The sequence below is a fragment of the Argentina silus genome (genome assembly GCF_951799395.1).
Source record: "Argentina silus genome assembly, chromosome: 7".
Lineage (NCBI taxonomy): Eukaryota > Metazoa > Chordata > Actinopteri > Argentiniformes > Argentinidae > Argentina > Argentina silus.
In genome coordinates this window covers 8,011,944-8,028,555 of record NC_139661.1, presented here as the reverse complement: position 1 = coordinate 8,028,555, position 16,612 = coordinate 8,011,944, and the positions used below count along the sequence as shown (strand labels likewise).

The 16,612-nt window shown below is 45.6% G+C and overlaps 1 protein-coding gene across 1 annotated transcript in view; it reads right to left on the bottom strand.

Annotated features, from left to right (window-relative positions):
• The window catches only part of cux2b (cut-like homeobox 2b), a gene marked incomplete at both ends in the record, with an annotated part of 72,903 nt that overhangs the window by 33,582 nt on the left and 22,709 nt on the right, over positions 1-16,612 (bottom strand). The window contains 2 exons of the mRNA XM_083672763.1: positions 4,577-4,624; positions 5,523-5,633. Of these exons, the coding sequence (XP_083528889.1) occupies positions 4,577-4,624; positions 5,523-5,633 (159 nt within the window). The remainder of the gene's footprint in view (positions 1-4,576; positions 4,625-5,522; positions 5,634-16,612) is intronic.

The following is a 16,612-nucleotide window of genomic DNA, read 5'->3' as shown; positions in this document are numbered from 1 at the left end:
ATTCCACTGATCCTCTCAGGAAACACGTGTAAGCTTATTAGTCCTACACGAGAGCTGTAATATAGCTACACTAACGACAGAAACAAATAACTCAGGGTAGAATAATGTCACTTGATGGAAGCACTGGTGCTGCAATGGATTAGGTTAGGAGACAGTGGAGCACCACTGAAGGAGAGAGGTGGGAGGCATGAGGTGTGAGGTACTGCATAAGCTCCTATTGAAGTCCAGAACCCCTCTCTCTCTCTACCGTGGCTCTAGAGAGGACACGAGTGATAAACCAAGAGTATAGAGACAGAGAGCCTGAGCTTTACATGGCCCTGGAGCCCATTATGTTCCCTACAATGGGCTGGTAGAAGCCTGTGCGTGCTGTGAATACGTAATGACCTGGAGTTCCTGGGCCTGGGCTGGTGCTCAATGAGCCTGAGGCAGCTGAGGTAGAGACAGCATTTGAGTGTCTTCAGCACCCCTGCACAGCATAGAGGCCTGGGTATGTGGGACATAGTACGGCAGGGACAGAGAGAGACCGCTCCAGCCAGACAGGGGAGAGTGAGACTGCTAGATACCTGAATAAATATATCTCTGAATATGTCTCAGCTGGTGAGTTTTATTGTACCACCTGATTTTATGGGGATTTTTAGACTAATTGGAACTTACACACACTCAAGAACACATCTGAAACCATTTATAGATATCTGCATTGCGATGGTTCTGCTATCTAACCCCGATCCCACCCACACAGGTTAGCCATCCAATCAGCCTATCTGCACCTAATAACCAGCCAATTTAGCCCATGATGAAGATCTGTCTTCATTGAGGCGTTCAAAGTGAGAGCATGGATGTGCACTTTTTACAAACAGCGCGGTCCCTCATCTCTGAAAGTGCCATAGAGCCCCTTCAGACAATTAGGCAGGGGGGAAAGCTTTATGACCGCTAGACTCACTCACCGGCGGGCACTCTCACCGGCAGCAAAGCCAGAAGCGCTGGCTCGTGCAGAAAGGTAATTACGGAGCTTCACATAATGACACGGAGGAAGCTTGCGTCATAACACACATAGCCTTTTATCACACAGCGCCATCATTAATTATCATCCTTTACTCTTTGATTCATTCCACTATTCATAACATATTTATACATTCCAAGACAAATTATCATTTCCTTCAGGAATTAATCAAAAAAGAGGAAGGACTGGTCTCCTCTCGATGGATGATCAAAGACTGTCTCTACCTAGAGGCAGTACTGTCTTCTGTGCTTGGGCTCAGGGCACAGTGCTGCTGGGCAGGTCTGGAACAGGACATACACTAGTCTTACTCTGTAGGACATCATATCAACTGGTTTAGTTCTGAGATACATATTCTGGTATTGGAGTTTAGATAGGTACAGAGATAATCAATGCATCTCAGGTTAAAACCACAGTTTTCATGTGTTTAATAAACAATTGGATTTTCTATGGCCTAAGAATGATAATGGAATAAATGTCTCCTTTATGCAGTCCTCTCTTTACCACCTCTGTCCCTGATGAATATGTCCAGTAACACCCACTGAACAACAGCAGCCATTTTGAGGCATTGAGTTTTCTCAATACATCAGCTACTCTGTTGAGTTGTAGGGGTGTAACATTCTCTCTGTCAGAGACCTCTTTTCCATACTCCTAAAGAATAAGCAACATAGACAAAAACATTGTCTTCCCCCACATCATCTTTACAACCTCAGGGGAAGAGATGGCACAGTTAGACTCAAAAACAGGTGTCCACCAACCCCCAGTCGGCAGTGCTTTAATAGCTGTTTGATGTTTTTGATGTCTAGTCAGCTCGATTGTACCTTTCTGGCTGATAATGAGGGCCAATAATGATTCCTGAGCTCGAGGGGTTAATGGTATGTAACCGGCAAAGCCGCTAATTACACGTTACAAACTATTTATCAGAATCTCCATCTGCGCAAGCACCACAACTCTCATTGTGCACGCTAAATTACTCCTTGGATTATCATTGTAAAGCAAGTTTCAGTAATTAGGGGCCCAGGCTGCTGTTTTCTTTTTCAGAGAGCACCAAATGACATCAAGAGGAGAGGGGAAAAATGAGATGACTGGTTAATTTGAACCTGACATCCAAACAATACCAAGGCAGTATCTAGCTGTATGATGAGGAATCTGCTCTCCCAGAAGTCCACAGCAACAGATATTTTTTTTTAAATCCATCACTGTTTTTTATTTTTTTTGGAAAGGTGAATCCCTCTGGGAGTTTACACTTTAAAGTGAGAGAGAGGTGTAAATTGCATCTTGGAGCCCAAGTAGACTTGGTGTGGACTGCTCACTGTATGTTCAGATGGCAGGGGGAGGTTGTGTGAAAGTTGTGTGAACAGCGTGGTGCAGTGAGAGGCTCAGCCCTCGTCAAACAGATCTGTCTCTCCTGTGATCAGTTATTTGAGAAATAACTGTCATATCCCCCAGCCCCAAAGGTGTGCCTGAGACCATGGAGACATGTACCATCTCCTCTGTCTCTGCAGTAAATTTTATTAAAATTACCTTCATTATAAGACACTGTTCATTATAGAACCAAAAACGCTGGTCTCCCAGGGCCCGGCGGATTAATAAGGACAGCGGTGTATTTTAAGCCGTAAACTCAGCTCCTCACTGTCCTTAATCTCCTTCCCACTTCACAAGGCCAAATTAACACCTCTCCCCAGCTCTGACGGGACCTCATTAGCAAACTTCCAGGGAAAGAAAGAAAAGAGGAACGAAAAAGAGGAGAAGAAGGAGGGAAGCGACCAATGACAGCCACCAGCTCTGGGATTAACCCTTTCTCGTGTTTCAGCTCCTCAGAAAACTAGGTCGCCGACGTGTTTCTAATCAGTCGCCTGGTTAGCGATAATTAGAAGGCGAGATCGGACGAGGGAAGAGAGAGAAAGTGGGAGGGGTACATTGAAATGAAACAGAAAAGAAAGAGAACCTGTCATGTTGCAAACACTTCAAAGGAAGAGACTTCTCTTTTAGAAGTGGCATGATGAGGGTCCAAATACCAAGAGGGACTCCTCTGGGCCACAGTGCTGTGTGAGGGGGGCTGGAGGGGGTGGAAACAAGGACCCAGATCTCTCTCAGACATACACACCCACACACACACATACACACACACACTGCTGGCTCATATGCCACCTGTATCGTGCAGCTGTACGGGAGCTTTACTGTATCCCAAAACACACAGCAAAACAAGCTCATGCAACTCCACCTCTTCCTTGCATTTTCCCCAACAGCAGCAGGTATAATTCCCACAGCTTACTCTGAGGCCTCACAGACTACTGCTGGGTAAAGTTCACCAGCCTCCACAAGCTGTTTGACATTAGCAATAAGGTCAAAGTGTATCAGAAACCACCAGAGGCTTCCATTGGTACGACGAGTAAAGACGTTCCTGAGAAAATGTCCCCAAAAAGTTTCTCAAATTCATGAATAGTTTTGGAAATGATGCAATCACTTTACTTACTAATCTGTTGGAATTTGAAGGGACAGGCCAAAAGTAATGGTGCAGGCATGTTCTCCTCCAAAACTCCTCAAGCAGAATTATCTATCATTATCAACCATCAAATTCATCTACTTATAAAACATTTATAGATTCCCAGCTAGACACCAATAGTTCTCCAACTAATCCCCTTGGTTCATGTTTTGCACAATAAAGATATGGAAGAGTGCGGGAGCCTTTGATAAGTTGGTATTTGTGAGACTTTGCAGTCACAGTAATTGAATAAGCACATTGGAATTAACCTCACATTGAAGAAGTATTGAATTAATTAACTCCAGCTAAAACAGACTGGTGAGTGGGCATAGCCAATTACAAACCAATAAAAACAAGTTGACTTCAAACACATACTCACTGTATGAGAACCAAACAATTCATGCTCTCATAGTTGTCAGCTTTCAGTGATGCAGCTTTCAGGTTGGTGTTAAATGGTAAGTTTAGAGGGGAGAGAGAGAGAGAGAGAGAGAGAGAGAGAGAGAGAGAGAGAGACTGGAAACATATTTGCGGTATCATTTCAATATGCCTCTGCTTTGCGGACCATAACGCAGCTCACAAATGTGATTTATGACCTTGGTTTAATGGCTAGAGTACAGCCTTGCTGTAGGTATCAGATGACTTTTTCAATATGGCATACGTCAGAGAGGGCACTGTGTATGCACCACCCTTAACAGGAAATGAGGGCTTGTCTCGGCCAAGAAAAATATGAGCAGCCAGATATCTGATCATCTAATGGCAGATGGATGCTACTCCACTTTGACAGAAAAGTCATCAGTCAATAGGCATCAGATGAAGTGTAACATGAAGAAGAAAAAAAAAACGTGTCCTTAGATTCAGCCATGAATTTCTATCTTTCCCTCCCTATCATTCATCCTCGGCTCAAGACTCTCACTGTGCAGAGATCGTACAACACCTGCACTAGCTGTCTCTTGTATCAGGATGTACGAGACTAGACTGCAGTGGGGTTAGTAGGTCTTACTGAGGGTATTGATGTGTAAAATGGTGTCAAATCTGGAAGTGATGTCAGTGCCCTACTGACCAAACCTAGACAAGGAGTCACAGAAAAGACTCACCTGGGCTTGGAAACTCTTGAGGACAGGAGCCACCATCTCCCGGACTTCCTAAAACGCAGACAGACAGAACAAAGGTTCACCATTAAATACTACAAAAGGCTCTACCAGAGTCACCCTAGTGAGTAGAGCAGACGTATGAAGTTTGGCAACAACTTCAACTTTATGATGAGGAGGACTGAGAATGTGAAATGCTGTTTGATTCCAAATGTATTTCTCTCCAGACTCCAGCTTTCTCTTTCTGGGGGGGGGGGGGGGGGGGGGGGCTTGGGGGCGGGTTGGGGGGGTCTTATGAAGGGGAGTGAAGCTGAGGAGTTTGAGTGAGAGAATGTGTAAGTGGGGATTTCCAGTCTGCATCAGCTCAGGCTCCAGCCCTCTCCCTTCCTCCCGAATCCTCTGGCTCTCAGTGAGCCTCAGGTAAGGGGATCGGGCTGACTGTGGTGACAGGCTGATCCTGCCTTATGCACCTGTATTATACTGACAGGATTACATCACACACAGCCATGGATAAGGTTTTTTTTCCTTTTATTCGGTCTATACAGGAGATCCGAAGCACCCTGTGACCCTAGTGGTACTTTAGATGGCCTGGCCTTAAAACGTACACCTCCACAGAGGCCACAGACCTGGGGGAGGAAGAGGGGGATAATGACACAAACTTGTCAAAGGAATTGTGCGGCAATGATATGCACTAAAGCGGATTATGAAATAAATAAATAATTCCAGGCACAAAGGTACAGTAAGCAGGGCTAAAACACTTCCAGTGAGCGAGTCAGTGTGCCTACTGGAGCGGAGGCGAGAAGAATGACACACAGAACTCAGAGTTATATGTGATGTGTGCGTGCGTGTGCGTGTCCATGTGCGTGTGTGTGTGCGTGTGTGTGTGTGTGTGTGCGTGTGCGTGTGTGTTTGTGTGTGTGTGTGTGTGTGGGGTGGGGGGTTGACAACTCACCTCAGGGACATTTCTCTTGAACTCCCGGCTCAGCTCCACCAGGTGCTTGTGGGAGTGCTCGCTCTCTTCCTGTCGTCCCGCCAGCTCAGACGCAACTGAGTTTAGCTCCCTCTACAAACACAGATAAAAAGAGAGAGAGGGAGAGATGAAGACATGGGAGAGAGAGAAAGAGAGAGAGAAAGAGAGAGAGAGGGGGGAGAGCGACAGAGTGAGAGACAGGAGAGCAATGGAGAGAATGAGAGAGAAAGAGAGAGAGGGGGGGAGAGGGAGAGAGCACTTAGAGAGCTTGCCAACAGTCATACAGTACAGCTTAAAGTGTACATAAATAAAAATACACTGCTGAATATTAACAATGTAATCCTTCATGATCTTATAGCGGTAATACTTACTGCAAGCCCTGGTCCATAAATAATTAAGCCAAAATAAATCCAATGCCTACTGTAGCAGAAGGCCTTTTAGATAATCAGTATTTGAAATAATCAATACGCTTGCAACGGCCATGGAACTCCAAAGAGAGAGTGGAGAGAGAGTGGAGAGAGAGGGAAAACAAGGCAGCACAGTCACGTGGGAAGACCCAATAACCTGACAAATACCCTTATAAACAAATATAGAGCTTCCTGCTGAAATGAAGATCTGATTCTAAGCCTAGCCAAGACTGAGATTCAAACACAACACTCTCTCCTGCTGTCATGATTAAAGCAGCTCCAATGTAAGTCTCTCCCTCACTCCAATCTCCTCCCCACTGTTTCCCTGGATCTTTACATTGATCTTCGATGGATTTTCAATAGATAAAGGGAGTGATAATATATTCAACTCAAATACCCCATCGGTATTATTAGGGCCCAAAACACAATTCAATGTATTTGTTTGTCTGCATATGATGACATCACATGCTTGATTATGTGTACAACTCAATGTTGTATGAACTAGAGCTCCACCTTAGCAACATCTGATCTGATATTCAAAGCTGTCTGTGCAGACGGCCCTTCATCAGACCAATGGATTCATACTGGACAACATTCTGTCCACAAATCCAATAGAATTGATCACTCCTCCAATTTCCAGCTCTCCCAACTCTCAACTGTGCCAAATAACGTTTGTACCCCTCCACTCTCATCTCTTCTCTCTTAGAGAGAGGTCTTCCCTTAACTACAGGGAGACAATATAAAACTGGAGAGTGGGGATTCAATTACCACAGTGATTTTATATATGACGCTGGAAAATTAAATTGACTGTGTTTTAATTAATCTCCAGTCTTAGTTAAAGGCAATTTAATAAATTATCACATGAGCAAAAAAAAAAGAAAAAAAAAATTCTCCAGTTCCATCTGAAACTTTGAACTTATTCCTCTTACTCACATTGAAGGCACTTTTAACCCTTACATTTTTTCACATGTAGATGAAATTAGTATTGGTCATCTTCTCTGTCCAAAACCAGGGGTTGAATCCTCCCTTTGATGGGCCTTATTTGATCTCCCTTGGCGACTGTTGTGTCTTTGTTCAAACTAGTAGGCACACAAAGGCCTCTAAAGACATGTGTTCTTTGATTCAGGACTTTCTCCAACAGTCCAGTGGATTAGTTACTCTGTTAGCCCATCCCCTACAAAACCTGCTGTTAAAACGAAACACACTGTCAGAAAAAAACAGCATTGCAGTACAGGATACTGGAACCAGACACTAACCCACTATTAGTTGTCTCAACAAAGAAACCCCATCGTTTCCCAAGCCTGCCTGAAGAGGCTAGTCTGGGCAACAGTACATCAAATGAAACTGGGTGTCAGTCAGCTTTCTGGAGGGAACTGAAGCAGAACATTCTGTTTGCCTGTTTGGTTTTCTTGGAGAGACAGGTGATGGAGCAACTCCACAATGCAGGCTACTTCAAGTCTCTTCAAACAAAAGATTTAGAAAAAGATTCATTCACTTGTCTTTCTCTGTATTATGTTAAACCTGAGAATCCTTGGTGGGAGCAAAACAACAACATAGCCTCTACTCTATATTCTTGAAACATTGAAATAGGGGGAGTAAGCATGTTCGATTCCCTGTGCAAAGAGGAATTTCCCAGTAATCGTTTGACAGGTTATAAAAAAGGCGATCGGGACCGAATTTTCAGTGTGTGGCAGTCGGGTCAATACAGAGCTCCTGTCATTAAGCCTCTGCCAGTCAAACATCCGGCCGTAATTGATGAGTTTACCCTAGGGAGGGCGGAGCTGTCGCTGGGACGGCAGCGGGGGTGTGGTTAAGGGGGGTAGGGGGGATGCTGAGCAGGGCCGGTCCAGAGGGAGGGGGGGGGGGGGAGAGGGTGGGAGGGAGGGAGGGAAGGAGGGAAGGAGTCCCAGGCCTGGCCATGCTGAGGACAGCGTCTGTGGAGGAGCTGTCACATGGCCTGACAGACAGCCAGTCACACAGCATTGAGCGGGTCAGGTATTTATGCACATGTGTGTTGCAGAGGAGACTGCAGGGAGTGGTCCCCTCGGACTCTACAGAGGGGAAAAACAAGACAAGCAAAATGGAGGCTAATGGGGATAACAAAGCAGGGTAGAGACGATGATCTCAGGAACATAGAATAGAATGCATCAAACACGCTCGGAAATAAATCACTAGGACAGCATCAGTGTCAGCCAATAAAAAAAAAAAAAGTCCATTACGCCTTCTCCAAATCATTCGTGTCCACCAAAGTTGTTGCTGAAAATACTTACAAAACATGCAACATACAATTACAATTGTCTGTGAGCAGTACAACAACGTTTTCTCAACAAATGTGAAGCTAAGCAATCCATTGTGGTGGAGTACATTTGACATTGATTCATTAAACCTACTCCTCTAGATTACATCTGTGGTCGTAAGCTGTTTTCTGGCGTTCCACAAAGACAAAACATGGTGGAAAATGTTGACAACTGGAAAAAAAACCACCAAGACACTGCAATGGGGCAGACTCAGTCACAATCACTATTGTGCGCAGTGGGCTTGGACAGCACAAATTAAAGAGGAAAATATGTGCAGAGGAGGAAAGAGGGGAAAATGCAGATGGGGTATTATTTTTCTTTTTGTATCCCATCTAATTGCAATCATAGGCAGATGTCTGAAAGTGTGACAGCATCAGCAGAATTGCTGCTGAGAGCACAGAATCTTTGTCTAAAAATAATCAGACATTCTGTGTGCTGCTGTTTGTTATAATGGTAATCGATGCTGGAGGCTTTGAATTCCATCAATTTATAGATCCACTCTGTTCTGCCTGGTGATTGTACTGCCTCACAACCCCCACTGCATATGCACACCGAGACACACACACACACACACACACACACACACACACACACACACACACACACACACACACACACACACACACACACACACACACAGAACACATGAACACAAACACAAACACACACACGGAACACATGAACACAAACACATACACGGACATTCACACAGGGGCTACAGCGAGGCAGCACGGGGCCGGTGTGTGATTAAGATAAGTGTAGTTTCCTTTCATACATTCCTTATCACCTCCTATTCTCTGTGAGGCACAAGATTGTCCATAGCAGTCTCAGATTAGCCCGCATCTCAGACGCCACATTTGAGAGGGGGGATCGATCAATAAATCAAATCACCACAATCAATGGCCCCGATCGCTGCAGTCTAGTCTGGCCTCAACATTATTACTGGCACTGGGGGGGGAAACAACAGTGGAGGGGGGGGGGGGGGGGGGGGGGGGGTTCAGGGCAGAGCCTATGTTGGCTTCTGTCCATATGAGAGATGCAAGATGATCTCTTATCTGCCCTCCCTGGGCTGACCGACAGGACAGGACAGGACAGGACAGGATAGGATAGGACAGGACAGGACAGGATAGGACAGGACACGACAGGATAGGACAGGACAGGACAGACGGCCAGCCTATTGTGGTTGGTCCAGACACAGGGGGAGCTGGGAGGGAGGGGCTCCTGACCTCTGTGACCTGGCCCTGGGAACCTCTGCTCACCAAACAGACTCTGACAGGGTGGGCGCTTGGGGGGGCCCGCTATCACCTGGCTGCTCGCTCCATCTGTCTACCACTGTCTACTACTCTCTGTTCATTCAGCTGGACCAGGGCTGATCTAATTCTCTGTCTGTTTGTACAGCAATTGGTACTGTATTGTCCATTGTGCAGAAGCAACAGTCAAAAGTACTGTGTCGAAAAATAGCACCAACTGTATAGGTTGTGGAGGCACAACTCTGGAAATCACATTTCATTTTGACACCCTTCTAAACCCTGGACTAGTAAGCCTGATAAATCATCCAAAATAATTAATCCCCAGTCAGTCAGGCTGTCTTCAAACAGCATGCTAAATCTTACAAAGGAGATGAGAGGCGTGTGAGCGTTACAACCATCAGCAAAAGGTGTGACTGGTGTTGTCAGCCATTATTCGTCATACCCAGCTTCATTTAGGGAGTTTTAGTGCTTGATGCACCAAAGCACAGCGTACCGTCAACACTTCTGTCTCTTAAAAACACACGTGTGTGCGTACACGCGCAAAACATTCAAACACACATACACACACACACACACACACACACACACACACACACACACACACACACACACACACACACACTGTACATATTGCTTTTTCTCTGATTCCCTCCAACTGATGAAACAGAATGGTTACACATGATCTACTGTCTATGATCTATAGCCTATAATCCTCTGCTTTTATCCAGACAAACACTAGGTTCAGAACATCTAACCAATATCAAGAATACAGCTCTAATATAGCCCCTTTTTTAAACATTGCTGTATCTATCTTGAATCATATGAATGCCTTTAAATGTCCTACAATTAGAAACTTCAAACTGCTATCTATGGAGTTATGTTCTAAATGAAGACCAATTAGAACACCTTATTTATCATCATTAAGCCAGGCCATTGTTCTCCTCATCTCCAAGTCTGTGGTTACAATCAGGATGTCTATTGTCATACTGTGAAACATGCACACTGACTGATTATGCCTCTCTATGATTCATTAGCAGGCTAGTGGCTTGAAACCTGAAAGAACCTCAATAGGCCAAATGATCTGCTCAAATGGAGAGTTTGAATATGAATGACTAGGAGGTTTTTGGTTATAGCCAAGGATAAAGAAATAAATACAATAAATGTCTGTCTAATCATAGTTGGAGTTGGCATACAAAGCACAATAACTTTGCAAACTAAGTTTTATTCAGGGCATGACAAAGGAAGCGAAAGAACAGAGACATTGTCAATGTGACAAAATAACTTTTTATGACAGAGTTATTGTGGTTTGTTTTGCCTTTCTTTTCACTGTGAAAACTGTGAAGAGTGGACTGCGGGGGAAGGTTTCTCTGTCTGAAAACCCAACCATTCAGGTCAGAGCGAGAAGAAGGAGAGAACTCTGGGTAAAGCTCTACAGATCCAGTCATCATTGTGTTGGCCCACTTTCAACACAAACGACGAGGGGAGCGGAGCAACACAGATAACCTGCGATTGTTTATTCTCTCTTAAGAAATGTCAATCTGTTCATTCTCAGGTGTGCTGCTCTTCCTCTTGTTTTTGTTGTTTTCTCCCCCCTACTCTCTCCATTTTCCCTTGTTGATTGCAGGAAGATCAAAGCGCTGCCGCCGGAAGAATCTGAATATTTCAGGTGAGGAGAGAGGGCTGTGTTTCACACCACCTGTGTAGAGCTGAGCGACTCGTCCCTCCTCTCTCTCTCAGACTCAGTTCCAGTGGCCCCTGGGGCCCAGCGACATGAACCAGGGCCACCTGTCTGAGAGACAGGGGCTCCTTTCTTCTACCTCCCCTTCCCTCTCTCTCTCTCATGCTTTCTTCTCCTTTTCCAGCAGTTGAACCAAAAATAAATTAATCTAAATAGAGCGGTGAGAGTGGGAATACAACCTGTTCAACCAGCGGTTGAGGACTTTGAGCGCTGTCACAAAGGCTTGCAGACATGGCAAACCAAGTTACCGTACTATGGAATGTGTGCAGCCACTTGAAAAAGCACCTTACACATGAAGGAGAATTTCTAGTCTGTGTCCATTTACTGTACACAGTTTTTTTCAACAGCAATACATTTATTTAGTAAATATCTTCATAACCTGGATGAAAAGAACTGCCTTTCAAGAAAAGAGTCTAGCTGCCAAGCAGAGCCTCCTCTAAGGTACACACTGTACAGTTCTCAGGCAGGGCAGAAAGTGGTTTTGTAAGATGCTGCACATCACATCACCAGGGCAGCCATTTCTGACCCAAAGCAAATAAAAAACATCCCTGATGTCCACACTAGTCTTAACAGTTTCATGTAGCTGCTCTCTGTGGAGGTGTGTGTGTGTGTGTGTCTGTGTGTGTGTGTGTGTGTGTGTGTGTGTGTGTGTGTGTGTGTGTACAGGGGGCGGAGTGGGTTCCACACAACCAGTTCCCAGCTAGAGAGATTGTGGGTGTACTGTATGGAATGTAGTGTGTGTCCGTGAGTGTGTTTGTATATATATATATATATGTGTGTGTGTGTGTGTGTGTGTGTGTGTGTGTGTGTGTGTGTGTGTGTGTGTGTGTGTGCGTGCGCACGTGTGCATGTCTGTGTGTCTAGGGGGTGGGGAGTGAGTTCCACACAACCAGTTCCCAGCCATGTCTCTCAAAAGGGCAGTAAAGTCTTTACAGCAAATTCCTTACATTCATCTGTGTCAGAGCACTCGGCACACATTAGGCATTTACACGGGAGGAAACACAATCTATTTGATGCTACACTACCCACACGTCCAGAGCCCTTCTCCCCACACTGGAGATTCACACTGTTTAACTTCCATTTCATATTCCGAACAGGGAGACAGGCAGGATGGCAGGCAGGCGAGTAGAGGGAAATGGGCTCCATCTTGCTGTAAATCAGCATTTAAACACTGAGCTAAATGTAATCTGAGTCAACAAGAGGCCCCCTCGCATTACGCTGCTCAAGATATTTGTTTTTATTTACCCTGGAATGTGCAATTGATTTGTGTTGTTCCCTCTAATGATGTATGCAAACAGGGAAAAAGTCACACTTCATTTTTTCACCCCCCCCCCGCATCTTTTTAATATCAGCTGTGCTTATGTGAACAAGTGGAGGTTAATCTAGGGAACGGGTCACAGACAGCCAGCTCTTTGTAAATGTCAGCTGTTAGATCTCATTACCACACTAAACCAACATGGCTGACGGCTCCAAGACGAATGTGTGACTTGAAGGTGTCTTTCCCCCACTCTTCAACGTCATCACAGGATCCCCCCCCCTCCCTCCATCACGGATCCCTTATTAATCAATCGATTTATCGCCATAAATCAGGCCAGTCTTTGATTGTATCAGCAAGTCATGCAATCAATCAATTAGTCGAGTCCTAGCAGCCCAATTTGCCTATGGAAAGATGAATGTCTCCCCATATCATCCATTTGACTGTCCATTTACCCATCAAACACGGCTGCTGTTGACTCACAGCCCCTACACGCATCCTTGTATTGATTTCTGCAGATTAAACTTGCAAAGGAATCAAAGGACACTTAACTGAGTGGGAATAATTCTGCCCTCTTCATTTATGCTGGAGTATGTTATCTGTTCTTCCTTATGGTGCAGCCAAATATCATCATCACAGCAGGGTCTAAAGATGATAAATCCAGGAGAAAATGCCTCTTCTCTTTGAGGCCATTTTACAGTAAAGTGGACCAGTCAGTTTCAACAAAAAAATGGACCAGCAGCCTCCCAGTTATGACTATGAACATTAGCTGGACCCCGCCTGGGAAAAGGAAATTGACCTTCACAATGTCTCAGAAAAATCATGTATTTCATCACTAAATCCTGCCACGGTTTAGATGAAACAAAGGAGGGGGGGGGGGCTGAGTGCTGCTAGGAAGTGGAGAGATGAGCAGTGTGGGAAAAAACATAAGTATAATGACATATTTGTTTCATATTTCATTCCAACTGTGAATTCCAATCCACATTGTGACACAAACTGCTATGGTCCACTGCCTCCCATCTGCAACTGTATGTCAGGACGTCTCCTAGGATACGCTGGAAACTTTAGGGACGACAAACCGACAAGAACAACTAGAGCACGACAGAGTGGGCTGCCTCTCCCAGCGCCTCGGTGCGGTGGGCTTCTCCCTCTCCGCTGGGTGGAATAAGCCAGGCTGCAGAACCGAAGAAGAGGGGAAGGAACACCAACACTCCCCGGGGAGAACGTCTGTGGTGGGATTACAGCACCACGTGGCCTGGTTCTGCTTCACACTCCCAGACCCTGCCTGCTGCCTGGGGGGGCTGGAGCTGGTGATGGGGGTCTCAGTAGACATATCTGTGGAGGTTTGCAGTTGTGCCCAATCTCCAAAGCTTCACCATGTAATTAGAGATAAAGACAGAGGACCAGAGTACTCAACCCCAACTCTACCAGCTTCACACAAGAGTGGCCATCCATAGTCCCCAAAAGACAACCCCCAGGCTTACCATCTCCAGTGCACCTGTTATAAGCCACCCAAACCCATCCAAATGGATATGCCCAAATAACCACCCATGAGACAATCATAATACACCCAAGATAGCCAGATATGGCAACACAAATGACAGTAGGTAGATGAAATAAATGATAGCATAAAAAAATCACATAAGAACTATTCTGGAGGACCCCAACTAGGGCGCTGATAAAGGAGATTGTTTTCCTTGCTTTCAAGTTCATTTGACAGAGAAGCTTTCTCTTTTCTAAAATTACCATGTAAACGATCATTATAGTGCATTGGTAAATTCTTCATATCATCCCCTCTGAAAACATCATCTTCATGATCCAGGCAACTGAGGAGAACATTTGGAGAATTATGCAGAGGGAGAATCCTGACTATATTCAAGTAACACAAAATTATACTATGGAGAGATCCATTATTCATCTCAGATACATTTTTCATTTAGGAGCAGGGTGGATATGAACAATGATGAATGCATCGCCCAGGATGCAATTTGTATGTAAAATAACAGAAGATTAAAGAATATGTTTTAAGTGCAAATGCAGAGTTTGTTGCATTTTAAGAGGAAAATGCATTCCTGGGAGAAAGAATAAGACCTGTACCCATGACACTGCCTCATAAAATCACTTGGCCTATAGCAAGGTCCTTCACCAGTCCCTGTGATGGCTCACAATGAGTGTAATGTCTTGTCCTGTTTCTTAGTTTATGTTTGTCTTTGTTTCATGTTATTAATTTTTTGTTTCCTGTTTTGTGTTCCTCACCTTGTCTCTCGTTTCAGACACTTCCCCACCTGCTCTTGTGTGTTTCCCGCCTGTGTGATTGTCGACCCCTGTTCTTCACCTGTTCCTCATCATCCTTCCCTGTGTATTTAGTCTGTGTGTTCCCCTGTCTCTGTGCCAGTTCGTCTTTGTACCTTCGTGGCATATGTCCCAGCATTTCCTTGTGATAAGTATTAATGTTTTTTGATCTCTGTGTGTTTTTGACTTTGCCTTTTTGCCTGCCTTTTTGAACTGCTTACCTGTGTACCAAACCCTGCTTTGCCAACCCCCTTCCTGGATTATCTGCCTACATGTTGACTGCTTACCTGTGTACCATACCTTTATTTAAAGTAAAAACGATTCTATTGGATTCGAGTCTTGCTTCTGAGTCCTCTGCCTAAGTACTCCAGTCATTACAGTACGAACTGGCCAAACTATGGACTCAGCCGACTCAGACTGTGTGCTCTGTGCTTCAATCCCAGGGGAATCGGATTTGTCACCATGCATTCCTGCACCATGCACACCAGGCATTCCTGGTTCAGTGTGGGCTCCACTTCGAGCTAAAGGCGTTCCAGTCGGAGCGAGCCAAGGTAGCTTACATCATCACCCACCTCATTGGTAGAGCGGAGGCCTGGGCTACGACCAAGTGGGCTAGGGATTCTCCTGTCTGCAATTCCCTGGAGGTTTTCACTAACACACTTTGCAACATTTTTGACCACACAACCCCCGGTCAAGAGGCAGCAAGAGCACTCATGGGCCTGCGTCAGGGCAAGAGGCGGGTTTCGGACTACGTTATTGAGTTCCGCACTCTGGCAGCTGATAGCGGCTGGAATCCATTCTGCGCAGATTGAAGCTTTTCTCCATTGTCTTTCCAACTCCATCAACGACCAGTTGACTCCTCTCGAGCTTCCCCCCGACCGAATCTTTTCAGGTCGGCCATAAGGATTGACAATCGTCTCCAGGAGAGAGAGAGATCCAGGGTTGCGGTTCCTCCTGAGGGGCCAGTCAACTGCCGATCACTCTTCGTCGTGGCGTCTTCCCCAATGGATCCTGCCGACGGCCAACTCACCAACGCTCCCTATTGCTTCGGAGGAGCCCACGCATCATCAGCCCACGTCAGGCTCACTCCCGAGGAGCATCAGTGTCATGTACGGGAGGGCATATGCATCTACTGTGCTCAGCTGGGGCATTTCACGTCAAGGTGTCCAGTAAAAGGGCAAGGCTCATCGGTGAAGGAGAGGGCACTGGGGAGCCGAACCGCTTTCTCTTCTAGCCAAGAGACTCCATGGCTCTCCAAGCATAACCCTCACTTTAAATGGGCCATTGGGGAGGTTACGGATTGGGGCGAGGGATGCTCACCCTTCTGCTTTCCGTCTGTCCTTGCTTCACTGTATCCTCATCTCTGTACCCCCTGCACCTTCGGAGTCTCCAGCACCTACTAGGCCTCCTGTTCGCTCGTGCCCCTGGGTTTCATCGGACTCTGACTTTCCGGATCTTTCTAGTGTTCCCTCCTGTTACCTCGACCTCAAAGAGGTATTCAATAAGACCCGTATTACCTATCTGCCTCCTCATCGGTCCTGTGACTCCTCTATAGACTTGCTCCCAGGAAGAGGGATGCCATGAAGGACTACATTGACTCATCCCTTGCTGCCAGTATCATTCGCCCATCCTCTTCTCTTGCTGGGGCTGGCTTCTTTTTCGTCGGCAAGAAGGATAAGATGCTTCGCCCCTGCATTGACTACCATGGTCTGAATGACATAACGATTAAGAACAGGTACCCCCTTCCTCTTATCTCATCAGCATTTGAACAACAATGCACCTTGCAACTCTTGCAAAGTGCAAAGATTTTTACGAAGCTTGATTTGAGAAATG